We start from the raw sequence: 14,471 nt of genomic DNA, 5'->3' as shown, positions 1-14,471 counted from the left end.
AAACAAACTCTGGTAAACATGGCATGGTTTAAAACTGGCTTGATTACAGACTGATTCACATGCAACAATAAGTGAGAATCAAGTCTGCCACAAGAAAGTGGAGGAGTACACAAGTCTGGTACTGCACTCGGGTTTATTCTGGGTCATTAGCATAGCACTAACCCATGGTTTAGCATTACATGGGAAACAACTTGATCAGGTATGTGCCAGGGAAGTGTGTGACCTGAAAAAGCACAGAGTGAGAAGCTGTGGAGAAGAGAGTGAAGCTGGGGGTGCACATTAAACAGCCTACATTAAGCCTGACCACAAATTAAGGAACAGAAATTTCTGTTTTGCAAGCATAACTAGGAAGTTGTATAAAGCTATAGGCTGTTCCTGAGTTAAATAACTGGTTGTGTTTAACATGCTCTACTGCTCGTAGCAATTTATTGGATCTTGACAACTGACTTATATAAAACTTATTTTTCCTTGACTTCCTTGTCCATTGTGTACTGCTTATCAGACTTGTTAAAAAGATCCTGGCCTATTAAATGGAATGCTTTTGCACGCACCCTTGATCAGGGTGATCAAGGACAGGAATATGGTGCAAAGGGTCTTTCCTTTTACGAAAGTAATTTGTGTGCAGTGGTAATTTTGAAGCCAGGTTGTTCACAACATGGATATGAAAACTGCACTATTAACTGATAACCATTTTAAGAACGTATAACCACTGATGCCTGTATTGCAGAATCACTGGAGCTCATTTCAACTGCAGCAAACCATTCAAATGCAGCCATCCGAAAGATGGTGAGTGGAAACTGTGTAGCATTATTGTCATCTTCTGAGCCATTCACTGAGAAGCTTATTTGAACCAATGATTTTCTCATTACCACATGTCTTAATGTTGGTTTTCATATGGATTGAAAGTTTCTGGTTTATGTCAGGCTAAAGTATTTAGCTTGACCTAAACTACTTCAGTATATTTATTTTCTGTGTATGTTGTTTCTGGTCCTTTTGTCCACTGGCACCTATTAAATATCAATTATATATGTAGTTAGTCTCTTACATTCTTTTGTAGGTGTTTTGTCATACATGAAAGCTTCAGTTATAGTACTTGCACATTAACCACAGGATCCTACACATGGCTGCTTTTAAAAATTAGGTGCCACTGAGTTCATGTAGACTTGCTTCTAAATAAGGGTGTACAGCACTGTAGCCTAAGGTGGCCAGTTCAGCCATGTGACCCATTGTTACACTTGCTGTCCTATGTATGGTGGAGGGCAGACCCATGCTTGGGTGGTGTGCTCACATACGACCATGAGAATTTGGTCATACATGAACTAGATAATCATATGATGTAGCTGTTTTTGTTCTTCTAGCATGCCTTTAGGGATCAGGATGTATTCTTGATATTAGATAAATCATCTGTTAGAATGAAACATACGGTTCTTCACAAAACTTATTTCTGAAGTTGATCCTTACAGTGTCTCTTGACAGGCAAAATGTGAGATAAATCCAAATTAAAGGACATTGGTCTACCATTAAGAAAGCATTTGTAGGGCCAGCTTGCTCATAATTGGAGACCTTACAAGTTGTGAAGATATGTAGCAGTAATGGATTAGCTATTTTCAGTAATGAAAGGATGTATCCTAAGAGCCATGCTGGATCAGACCAAAGGCCTATCTAGTCCATAGTGATACAAATCCTGGATTTACATGTTTGAGCATTGGGCTTCTCAGGAAATAACTTAGAGCAAGCAAGTGCATTAGGTAAGAATGTTCTTGCATATGGTTCAGAGTAAAGACAGAGATAGCCTAGCTTAATCAGGCAAAAGGTTGCTGAGGCAGAAAACTGGGAAGTTCTGAAGTCAGGCTGTGCTGAAAAACAGGTGATGGGTTAGACCTTGAAGACAGATCTTTAGGCCTGGGATAGGCAATTTGCCACCCTCCAATGGTGCCAAGGGTAACCAGTGGTGACGGATGATGGGAATTTAGGCCAGGATGTAGGGGTGCCACAAGTTGCCCACCTCTACTTTAAGCTTTACTAGGTAGCTTTTAGGCCAGCTCAGCTTCTGGCATCTGTTGGGGCCTGACAGTATTGTGACAGCCACAGGAAATGGCACTTCCTGCAAAGTACTGTGCAGAGGTTTTGCAATTTTTTAGCTTTTCTCAATGCTAATGCTCATGAAGGCAAGCTGATATCACCTCAATTTGATCTACTTCTGAAAGGCTGTTTTTACCTGGCTCCTGGGAAGATAGTTTAAAACTGCACTAAGAACATTTAAAAGGATTTCCTGTGGGTGACATTTCGCTCCCCATGTTGTTTATAGTCAAGCCTACAATATTATACTTAATACTGAAGAATACTGTAAAATAATCCTAGCTTCTGGTCAGCAAAAGTAAGTCCTGCCCAATTCAGTGAGATTTATTTCTGAGTAACCAAGTATATAGCAACTTGGTTTTAAGCAACATTTTAAATGCTAAATACAATTGAATTTTATCTGGCCAGGGCGGCTTATTTTATAATGTGAGTTTTAATTAAGATTATTTTATATGGATTTTAACTTGTTTTATCTATGTTGTAAGCCGCCCCGAGGCTTCGGCGAATGGGGCGGCATAAAAATGTTTTAATAAATAAATAAATAAATAAATAATATAGGAAAGTGCAAGCTAGACAGCAAAAGTGGAGTGCATGAGATGTTAGAGAGCAATCTTATGTGTGTTTTCTTAGATGTACATTCAGTGGGATTTGTCCTCAGTCAGGTTTTCATGGGATTGTAGCCAGAATTAGCTTAGATCATGCAGGGTCCAAAATACATCCCATGTTGCACCACAACCTGCCTCTTGGGTCAAAGAAGCAATGGATACTTTCTCTTTGAAAATAGAAAATACTCCCTCACCCCCCATATAGCCCACAATGCCTGACTACTTGATTGCCACCGCTTAAATATTCGAAATGGCATGTGCTGCAAGCCCACCAAGGTGAGCTACAGAGATTGTGCAAACCCATACTTATTCTCTCCCTTGCTAGGGTTTTGGATGTTAGAAGGAACATTTTGGTATTCTCTGGCAATGTGTGATACAGCAGCCTAATCAAGAGCAGACCAAAAGACTGAGGATGCTAACAGAAGAGTTTTGCTCTGCTAGAATGCATTCTGTTTTCATGCAGGTTGCCTTTACCTCTGTGAAAAACCACATCTTTATATTGTGTGTTTTTTCTTTTATTGTGTTTTTTTTCATAAGCAATTCTGGATACTTGCAGGTAGACGACAAGGTTATAAATATTGGAGCCTCATCCAGTAGCTAACAAGATTTTTCCCATTATTTAAATGAATTATTTTTTTCTGTTAAGTGTTAATTATAAATGAGTTGGTAGCTGAATTGACATTTCCTTTTGTGTTTGCAGGAAAAGATGCACAAGCTCTTAGAAGTCTATGAGCGACTTGGAGGAGAGGAGGATATTGTTAATCCAGCCAATGAATTGATTAAAGAGGGCCACATTCAGAAACTGTCAGCAAAAAATGGCACAGCTCAGGATAGGTATCTATTTCTGGTGAGTCATTTGGTTTCTTTGAAATAAAGTTCTATAGTGCTAAACAGAATTTGTAGAAGAAAAACATCTGCTAGGATTTGTGTGTGAGCATTTTTTCCCCATTGTGAATTAGAATAGGGCTCCCTAACATTTTCACCCATGGTGCATGGCTGTGGGCACCACCGCAAAAAGGCACCCACAGAAGATATGGCTTGATACATCATGGCTACCAAAAGACAAGCAATTCAGCTATGTAACTGAATGGAAGCAAAGGAGTGGCATGCCAGTTAATCCACATATTTGATCCCACAGCAAAATATCTATTTAAGGTTGCAATTCTATGCACATTTCTGTGGAACACAGTGAGAATTACTGAGAAATTCTGAGGAAGCCTACATAGGATGATGCTTTTCATCTTGTCAAGATGCACGTTTTTCCGGCTGCAAAGGAAAGGATGATGCCCCCAGCCCCCAAAGGAAAGAAGTGGTTTTCCATATGGCTTCCCACACCATTCCCCACCTGATATACCTGTTTCCTGCTACCTGAGCAGGCACTCTGTTTCTGTGGCTGAATCAGGAAAAGGGCTAGAAATGGATAGAAGCAGGGCTAGGAACGGAGAGGAGGGAGAGAGATGGGAAGGATGGAGAGAAACAGCATGGTTAGAAGGAAAGAAACAGATAAAGAGGTAATGGGGAGATAAATAGCAGGGCTGGAGGCTGGATGTGAGGAAGAAATAGCAAGGCAAAATGGTAGAGGGAGGACAAATAGCAAGACTAGAGGCTGGGAGTGGAAAAAGTCAATTCAAAGGAGAAATGGAAATTCATTACTTTCTGCTGAACTTCTGTTCTTCTTGCATGAAGGAGGTCAGATAATTTGCGAGAAGGCAGTTTCCATCTTGGTTTTTCCTGGATGTGGGGCCTTCCCCAGTTTTGCCAGTTTATTCTTCCTACAAATCCATGTCCTATCTGAGGTAGCCAGTGTTTGTCAGTGCCCATTTGACTTCTTCAGATGATCTTCAGGTGTGCGCAAGGTTGTTGAGGCTTCTGTAGAAGTCATCTGGAATGAGGTTGGCTGACCTCCTTCCCTAGAGGAAAACAGACATTCATCAGTGAGTAGAGAATTTCCGTTTTTTTCCTTGAGTGCAGGAAGCCAGCTGGTTTGGGGCTGCAAAAAAGCAGTGAATTTTGTACAAAATCAGATTCCGTCAATAAGCAGACAGTGCAATGAAAGATGCTTTAAAAATGCAGGCACAATTGATTTAATGAAGTCCATATATCCTTGGTTGAAAGAATATGGATAGAATACTCGCAGGCATTGGAGAGCATGCTGATTTATTGCATGTCTCAAAAGCACATAGAATTGTTCTGTTAGCAATGTAGTCAAGAAAGACTCCTAGCTTGAAAAAAGGAGAGTATTTAGGCCTGAATTCATAGTATTTAGAGCAAAAATGAGACTTTTCTCAATCTCCCGCTGAAATATCATTAGACTCAGGTTCTGATACATTTCCCTTAGCAGTGTGAAAAGAAATATTGTTAATAGCGCAAATATTTCTGTTCCAACGTTCTTGAATAAATTAAATAAAATATGACTATTTAGCATAACTGATAAACCATATAACCTTGTGGATAAATATTGAGCTGATTCCTACATGCTATTAATAATAAGAATTTTCTGTCAATTGCAGTTTAACAGCATGATATTGTACTGTGTGCCAAAGCTGAGATTGATGGGACAGAAATTCAGTGTTCGAGAAAAGATCGATATTGCAGGGTTACAGGTTTGTATCTTGTTTTCTTGCTTTTATGCTCATTGTTTTTCTAGAATTTTGCAGTCTCGTCACAGAATGTCTCTTAACTGAAAAATAAGCAGTCTGACCACTCCCAAATGCTTAAGCAAGGTAAAATGCTGGCAGCATTAACTGTGCTTTGTTTGCAGAAAATTAAAAGGGGCAGTTTGGCATGTTTTAATGTGGCCCTCCCAAATCTGCTGCGCTCCAGATCTGTCACAGTACAGGCCCCCACATCCTCAGGCAGCACAGACAATGCTGGTCTTGTATACGGTTGATAGGAATTGTAGTCCAAGTCATCTGGAAGCACCTGCTTGGGAAAGGCCGCAAAACAAGCAGCATCCTCCATGCTAATGAAAAGCTGCTGAGCTATATGCCTTATCGCTGAATTGAAATATGGTGGAGGCCACATCCATTCCCTTCTCCAGGTCCAGGCTGAGCACAAATACAAGATGGATTAGATTCAAAGCAGCTTGTAGCAATCGCTTTTACTGCTCACATTTAGAGATCCTTGCTTGTACTTCATATGGCAGCAGAGTTATTGGTTTGTGGGCATTGGAGGAAGAGGGCATGGCAACAGCATTCCATGATGCTCCCTTCTCCTGCAATCCCTAGTGCCACTTTCAATGTTCTGGAGAAGCAGGGGATCCTGTCAAGCAGAGTGGAGGTGGCCCTGGATGCTTCAGAGACAAGGTGGAGCTGGAGAAAATCAGCACCCCATCCATTTCTTGGGAAGACTTGGCTGGATCCTACTTCCTTCCATGAATGAAAAGAGCTCTGAGTTCAAAGAGCACCAGCCTGGATCCAGCCCATAACAGGGGAAAGTGAAAAAGTAATTCACCATGTACTTAGTTCTTGGTTCACCCTTTTTGCTCCTATTCATTTAGAAAATGTGAAGAATTATTTGGTAGATATAGGATTTCAACTTTTACAAATGCCAAAATACTGACTTGGTTTTTCTAGGTCCAGGAAATTGTCAAGCAAAATGCAGCCCATACATTCTCAATAACTGGAAAAAAGAGATCATTGGAACTACAAACAAGGTACAGAATTTGTTCTGTATATATCCACTTATTTTGAACAAGAAGCACTTAACTTCCCCAGCCTTGGTCCTTCCAGAATCAATTTAGATTTGGCATATCCCATTTTAGCAAAAGATCATGAATTTTCATAATTTTCTATAGAGATCAATAGCTGTGTGATGTTTGCCTATAACATTTCAGATATTAAACTTGCTGCTGGAAATATTGCACTAGAAATGTCTCTGTCTGTGCACTAACTTATTGAAACTGCAGTAAGGAAAGCAAACTTGTCTTTGTTTCTCATTTTAGGACAGAAGAAGAGAAGAAAGAATGGATTCAGGTTAATATAATCATATTTTGCTGCCTACTTTTGTCCATTGAACGGAAGCCATTTTTGCTATTCCTCTTTACTAACAAAGAAGATACCTTAGCATTTTTACTCCACTCTGCAAAAAATTTTCAGGGAAGCTTGCCATAAGAACAACAGTTCAGTGATGGAAAGATAATCAAAGCTTTGTGAAACAAGAAGAAAATAGAAACATAGAAAAAAAAGCAAGTAATAAGTGCCTTCTAGTCTGACCACCAGCTCCAGCTGGCTCGGCTCATGTAATCCCCAACATGTGGTTGTCCAGAAGCAACATCTAGAAGACAAAATAAAAAGCTGTTCTCTTGATGCCAAAATTACATTAAAGCAGATTCCATAACAGAAGGAGCCTCTTCTCTCATTAAGATGGAGACCCAAAGACGAGAGCCCAAGAAGGCCCCGATCGCACGGATGCTATAGCCTCACACATGTTTGATCATTGGAAAGGAAGATGGCGCTCTGGAGCTGGGAACTGTTAGGTCTGCCTTGTCATTTGTCTGTGTCCTTGGCACAAGACCTTTCACCCCTCTGGCAGAACGTGCAGCCTCAGCTTGTGTATACCATGTCTGTTTTCAGGTATATCGGTTATCAATGGTTTAGAAATGCTACATGAATGTCTATATATGTATTCAATCAGAGAACTAAAAATGTGAAGGGGCACCCAAAACAGTTTAGTAGGAATCACATTTTAAGCAGTGACATCTACCACCGATACCTTTCAAAATATACATGGAGGGTGTTATTGTCTAACCTAGAATTTCCAGAAACTGCTGGTTACTTTTACACATAACTTTTCTTGACATTTTATTCCAGGTCATTCAAGCAACAATAGAAAAACACAAGCAGAACAGTGAAACCTTTAGGGCATTTAATAGCTCCTTTTCTCAAGAAGATGAGCCTCTCCCAGATTCATCAGTAAGTGAGGAGAATTCCATGGGCTCTTTCGGTGATGCATTTCAGTCTCTGCTGCTGACCAAAGTTTGCAGTTTTCATTTTTGATACGCAGCCTATCTTTGTAGCATTTCTGAAGGCCTTTATCATCATTTGGTTTACTTTCAAATGTTTCCCACAAGTGCTCACAAGATAATTCAATCATTAGTGTACTGCTAAAGAGGCACTGTCATGATCTGTATACAAATAGAATCATTAGCTTTTGAGCACTTTTAGTATGGTGTTTTTACATTATGTTAGACCCAAAATGTTCCATTTTGTGCACTATTGTTACTGATGTGGTATAATAGCTACAGTGTTTGGATGGTCATTGGAACTGGGATTTGAATCCATACTTGGGTAAGCCGTTCGCTGGCTCCTTAGACAATTTGCTTTTGTTGCAGTCAAGCACAATCCTCAGCTTGGAAAAATGATAAAATGTGAGGTCCTTGGAGGAAGAGGGTGAGGAAATGATCACCAGTTATGGTTACTCATCTCTTGTAACTCTGTGTTAGATGGAGCAAATCTATTATGAGGTCTCTTAAAAGCTTACTAGCAAATATTACCTGAGAGTCATACTGGCTCCATAGTAGTTGAAAAGCCTTTTAGCTGTTGGAACTTTCCTCTACCATTTTATGAGGAATGGTAGATTTTTGTAATGCTGTTACATAATCTGGTATCCGGTGTGAGTGTAGCAATGCTGCACTATGATTCTGGGTCAGGTTGCAAGTGCCAGGTCAGCACAAGAAGGGTTTGATGTTGCACTGACATAGCCACCTTTGTAACTCTTCCCAGTGGTTCTTGGCCAGCACAAGGGCTAATAAAATGGAATTATTGGAGAGCCCAGTAATTTTATTTAGAAACACTGTGATTCTCACTTGAAAGTGCTCTTCTTTGAACTAATATAACTTAGAATCCTTGAAGACAACCTCAGTACTGAAATTATTTAATTGTGTCTTCCCCACCAGATAGCAAGCACAAGTTCTGTGGAATCGATGCCAGGGACAGATGGAAGCAGCACATCTGGTGGGGTAAGCAATTGGGAGACTGGTGCTTCATTAAAGGAAATGGTTAGATGCTTTGTTTTTGAGCAGGGGCAGAGAGAGAAAGAAAGTATGCAAAAGAAAAAGAAAGAAACCTGTTCTGGTCACAGTAATTCACTTGCCAGTATTCTCTTTTTGGATTTTATTTACAAAAATTTATCTTTTTAAAATCACTTCTAAAGGTACCCTGACCCGTTTTCTAAAGTAAAACTGTATGATTTGCTTCTTTTGGAAATACAAGGTCCTATGCTGGCAAAAATTTTTATTCTTGCTTTGAATGCTACTGAAAAATGGTTGGTTTTTTTTAGGGTGCAATGCCCTGCTGACTGGGGAAAACTGGGAGTCGTAGGGCTCTGTGCTGTATAGATAGGCACAGGCTTGCACTCTTTAAAAATTGCTTTTGGAACAGAAATAAAGTACCGAAATGAAAAAGAAACGTAAGAAGGCTTGCACTTTTAAAAGTCTAGGAAGTCACTACAAACAAACAAACCATCATTACTTGGCACATGTCTGCTCTGTGCCTCTTTAAGACTAGGTTAAAGATTAGATAAATAAGTTTATCCATATTGTGTTTCCACTAGAAAATCTGTGAATTATTTGGTGAGTGGCTTTTCTTCTGACAGCTGGGAAATGGGCAGTAATTCCTTTCTGGTGGCCATTTTCAGTACAAGCACTGCATTGAACTATGCAGATATCCTTTGTTAGAAAAAGCAAGAGTATTAGGGCTGGTTTAGATATCAGATGGTGCTTCTTGCGTGAAAAACCATTGCACTCAACTAAACTCCTTTGTCTGATTCAGCTATGCCATACTTTGTATTCTTTATAATTAGGACTGTCATCTGATGAAAGAAATTGGAGCTAGTTAATCATATGAGTTTCAGCTTAGCAATTGATCAGTTGATTAAATTGCTGTAAATTTGCATATGAATAAAACCCTTCTTTTGAAGGCAGAAAAATAGCACAATAAACCCACCACCTCTTTCTCCAGGATTCTCCTCTTGCCTTTCAAAAAAATTGCCATGCAGAAGTGGCTGCGGCAGTTGTGATCCATCTCACTTCTCCATGCCATGGTTGGTGGAAGGATTCCTTCCTCCGAGCATGATATTTTGTGAAGTGTCCCAGAAAAGGCTCTGGGTGTCCATCTGCTACTGCCACAGCAGCACAGATAATCCCATTCTTCCGTGGGAATAGCGCCCTTCAGTGCTTTCCTTGGGGCGCAGCATGGTGGGTCTAGATGTCCACCGATCGTGCCTGATCCACTTTGGTGCAGCCTCTGCTGCCTTTAGGGGCACAGGCACTCTCTGTGGCCACTCCACCATAGTGCTGCACTCTGGAAGGGCCCCTCTGAGGGCGTAGGGCCAATATGCTCTGGGGAGCACCAGGGGAGCCCCACCAGCCCCGTTCAGTCTGGGTGGGAGCGTGAGGGCAGTGGGTGGGCCATGCAGAGCAGGTGGGAAGTCAGAGTTTGCTGCCTCTTCCCGTCTGCACTGGGTCTTGAAGCTCACTGTGCCTCGGGAGAGGGCCAGTTCTGCCTACAGGGTTTGTAAGAGCTTGCATTTAACATGGAATTAAATTAAGCCTAACTGATTACAGACACATTTTTAGTCAATGAAAGACTCATCAGTTAGATTAATTGTTGCTATCCCCCCACTGTGTTCATTCACAAAGCACTGTTCTGGAACCGAGAACTACGGTTAACAAGCATCCACTTGGGGGATTCTTACGGGTCAAGACACATTTTGATAAACTCGGAGGACTCAAGCGAAAATGACACGTGGCGTGAGGTGTAGCCAGGATAATTTCCTAGTAGACTTGGAAGCAGCAGGTCTGGTAACCTGGCCCAGAGCACAATAGGGTGATGCAGTCGAGTGTTATGAAGCCCTGAGCGATTTCTGAGTCCACTCAGCAAAGCCTAGGCAAGGTCTGGGATTGGGAAATGGTGTGAGCCTTTGGAAATGCTGCTGCAACTGTCTAGCACTTTCATGTGACTCGTTGGTGGGGAGCTGCAAAGACAGGGCAGGTTATTTTCTGGCCAGGTTATGTTGCAACCACTCCAGGCGGTCTCCGCAGTCCCAGCTGTTGTTCCATGGCAGCTGGGCCGGGCGTTTGCTCATCCGTATGCCTGGCATTTGCTCAACTGTCTGGGTGAGAAAGAACGATGCTTAAATACTGTGAGAAACTTTTGCAGATTGTTGTGGCTCTTTGGTCCTTGTTAAAATTAAATTGTAAGGCAGAATATTCCAGGCATTTCAGGGTTTTGGGTTTTTGTGTTTTTTTTTTGAACTACAGAAGTATTTACTTTAAAGCACCTCCTTTTAAAGTTTGTGTTGTATAACAAGTCCCCCTTTTTATTCTCAAATGCATGACCTGTTTAAATCTTCCTTTTTTTAAAAAAAAGGGGGAAAACCCTTATGCTATTTGCCTATGATACATTTTGCCAGTGACTTTTGCTTTTGACTTATGCAGCTAAACCTCTTGGTGGTGATGATAGCAACCTCAAAGCAGCCTTCTTAATTCTGCTTTGCTTGATAATGAACCTTGGCACATTGAAATATGTGATATTGAGATAAGCTGGACACTTTTGCTAAAATTGAAAAAAGAAAAAGAAAATACCAAAGCGAAATGTGATTCAGCTACAGGCAATCCCCAAGTAATCAGTGTCTGAGTTACGAACTACCATAAAGCCTATTATTATTATTATATTTAAGTGACTGCTGGAAATAGTCATCACCATAGAGAAAGTGGAAGCAAAAGGTGAGAGAGGGAGGCCTCCAGAGCAGGCCTTCCTGCCCTGCCCATTCAGAGAGGGAAATCTCTCCCACATTTCCTCATTGCAAAGATGAGGCACTGGTGAGTTTGGGGGCGGGAGCAGGCCTGTTCACATTTTTTCCCCTTTCACAGGGATCTTGCACCCATAACAGCTGCAAAAGTAGAGGGCCAACTGTATGTGATCAAGTTTCCATACAGATTCAACTTAAAGATGATTTTCCATTTTCTCAGAAATGGAACTTGTTTGTAACATGGGGTCTGTCTGTATTTTCATTCCAAAGGCCAGGTTTGCTTGACTCAGCAGAGATTAATAAGCCACAGGCGCTTGTTAACTGCTCCTGGCACGGGCTGACTAATTCCTCTAACTACCCATGGCCACCTGAACCAGGCAAGGGTGGGCAGCTGGGCTGGTTGGCAGACCACTAGCCGTCCCACAACAGGGTTGGGGTTGGGGTTGGGGTTATAGGTGCCTTTTTAACCATCTTTTCTGGATTTGGAGACCATCATAACTTGTGCCTGTCGAGAGTAATTGGGGCACATGAGCAGTATGCGGGAGGTCGGTTAACAGGCCACGTTGTGTCCTGTGAGCCAGGTAAAAGAGGGTACTTCCAGATGAGCCTTTTCTTGTACAGTTTTCTCAGGGGTCCAGGTGACATTGTCTTCCACTCGTAACCCTCTGTGTTTGCCTAGTGCTCTTTCCATCTGTTTTTCTGTAAAAACCCAGTGAGGAGGAAAAGCTGCATAGTCTTTTGACCAGCGCAGCTAGCAGCTCTCTGTCTGGAAGCACCCAGAGGCGTTGTTGCTCTTGTGTTTGTAGGTTGGCACTCCTTCTAACATTCTTTCAGTGGCAACAGACTGTGTTTCTCCTGTGTGAACTCCAAATGTATTTCAAAAGCCATAGTATGATACGGGGTTAAACAGATGAGAATAATATAAATTTCAGTAATCTCATAGCTGCAGCAGGAATCCTTTTGGTGAGGAATGGAGATTACCTTTATAGTACTGAGATCAGGTTCTGAAGACTTTTGTTTGCTTGTTGCCCTCAATATCCTTTGGAGGATTGAGGAGGGCTGGATCTCCCTTTGCCGCCCAGACCTTTGTTGGAGTAGGTGGGAACTGACCAGGAATCCCACCCCGTGCTTTTTGCACAGCTCTTGGGCAATTTTTCAGGAGTCTGTCAGAAGTACGTACGTAGCAAGACTTAGGAAGCAAAGATGGTATTGTGCCAGGTGTGTGCCAGGTAGCAGTGGCACTTAGGTAAAAGTGCAGGCTGGTGGCAGAACTGTGGTCCCTGCGTGCACAATAGGATTGCGACATGAGATTTCTTACTTCCGTTTCTTCCCAAAGCTTTGGTGTACACCTGAACGAAATTAAGGTGCCGCTTGTAACTTAGTTGTTAGCATAATTAGATCTTAACACAAAGTGCCATGCCGAAATGCTCTCTGACGCAATGGCCTGTCGTAAAAGCAGCAAGGGGCTTATGTTAGAGTTTTAGTGGGCCATCTGTTAATGCACAGAAAAATCCTTCCAGCCCCAGCATTTCCCAGCTAGCCATTCTGGCCGGGCAATGCTGAGAGCTGAGTGACCTTTTTTTCTGCTTAAACTGAAATAGGATTGCACCCTTAGCAAGGCTGTAACACGCTCCATAAAGTTTTATTACAAGTCATAGCTATCTTTCTGTTTCACTCCGCAGGGCAAGAATGTTAACATAAATTAAACTACTTCAATGAAATGGGACAAATTTTTCATTTTGGGCTGTGCTGCAATTTGGTGGTTTGCTGGTAGCGGATATTATTAAACAATTAAAATCTTCCATTTCCACTCTGTTTGCTGTCCCTGAAGCAAAGATTTGCAAAATGTGTCAAGTTGTAGTTTGAGTCTCCTGTGGAGTAACATGTGGTGATGAATGCAACTGGGACACGGAAGGGTCAAGGAGATACTTCCATATTTCCTGAGAATGTTCTGTACCTCACTGGGAAGCTCTGCATCACACTCCAAATCCCATTGTCTAAAATTCTTCCTACAAGGAAGTCTCATGCCAGCTAGAGACACCGAAAGATTTGCAAGTAACATCCCTCTTCTCTTGCATACATCTCACATCTTACTAGAGCAGCAGGAAGTATCTTCTGAGGAAGAAGGCAGCTCACATATCAGGAAGGGTGAAAAGACCTTAAGCACAGAAATAATCTTTAAAGAAAATCTATCATTGTTACCGAGTGGAGTTTTAGCAAGTTCCACCATTGTGAGAGGTTGTCTAATAGCTGATCTAACCATCCTTCCCAAAGTCAGGGGTCATTTAGCTATGGCAGCTTTATTAGCCAAAGAAGGCAGAGCTTGATTTAAGGTACATCTTGCACATTTAATGCATGTTAAATTTCTGCTTACAAGTGCCCGTCTCTATTTTATGTAACAAAATTCAAGCTGTCCTTTATTGGTTTTCTGTAAACTTGTTTAACTTCTTTTTAAATTAACTTGCCCTTTCAGCCTGAATGCTGCAGAAAATCTTCCAAAACGAAGAGAGACAAAGAGAAACAGGCTTGCAAAAGTTGCAGTGAAAGCTTTAACTCCATTACGAAAAGACGGCACCATTGCAAGCAATGTGGAGCAGTGAGTATTGAAATAAAAATTCAGGTTTTTTTAACAAGCTGGGGGTTCACTACAACATTCCATAAAGAAAAGGATATAACATTTTAAGTATTGTTGGTCACAATAGAAACATTTATACTGTCTTTCAATAAAAATGCACAAGGCTGTTTACATAAATAGATAGATGAGGGCTTGATATGTGTGAAAGTAGATTGATTGATTGATTGATTGATTTAAAGCTTTTCTATCCTGTTCCCTACAGAACATCTTGGGACAGTTTACAATTTACTTAAGTTACGCAGTTTACCTTCTGTCTATCATATTAATTCACAACAAGAAAATCAGAAAATCCCATGGGTGCCCACAACCACTTCCACATCCCACTGCTGCACGCTCCCTTCCCTGATATTTTCCCAGGTCATTCTTTTCCTGCCACTGCTAACAGTGGGGAAAGCATATTC

At 41.3% G+C, this 14,471-nt stretch overlaps 1 protein-coding gene across 2 annotated transcripts in view; it reads left to right on the top strand.

Annotated features, from left to right (window-relative positions):
• FGD3 (FYVE, RhoGEF and PH domain containing 3) overlaps positions 1–14,471 on the top strand; it is a 44,141-nt gene that overhangs the window by 17,275 nt on the left and 12,395 nt on the right. For both annotated transcript variants that reach the window (XM_044451422.1, XM_044451423.1), the window contains exons 7-14: positions 728–786; positions 3,385–3,531; positions 5,195–5,287; positions 6,260–6,339; positions 6,628–6,658; positions 7,496–7,597; positions 8,581–8,643; positions 13,909–14,031. In XM_044451422.1, the coding sequence (XP_044307357.1) occupies positions 728–786; positions 3,385–3,531; positions 5,195–5,287; positions 6,260–6,339; positions 6,628–6,658; positions 7,496–7,597; positions 8,581–8,643; positions 13,909–14,031 (698 nt within the window). The remainder of the gene's footprint in view (positions 1–727; positions 787–3,384; positions 3,532–5,194; positions 5,288–6,259; positions 6,340–6,627; positions 6,659–7,495; positions 7,598–8,580; positions 8,644–13,908; positions 14,032–14,471) is intronic.

Source organism: Varanus komodoensis, unplaced genomic scaffold, assembly GCF_004798865.1.
Source record: "Varanus komodoensis strain SLA01 unplaced genomic scaffold, ASM479886v1 scaffold6_2, whole genome shotgun sequence".
Classification (NCBI taxonomy): domain Eukaryota; kingdom Metazoa; phylum Chordata; class Lepidosauria; order Squamata; family Varanidae; genus Varanus; species Varanus komodoensis.
This window is presented reverse-complemented; position numbering and strand designations above follow the sequence as displayed.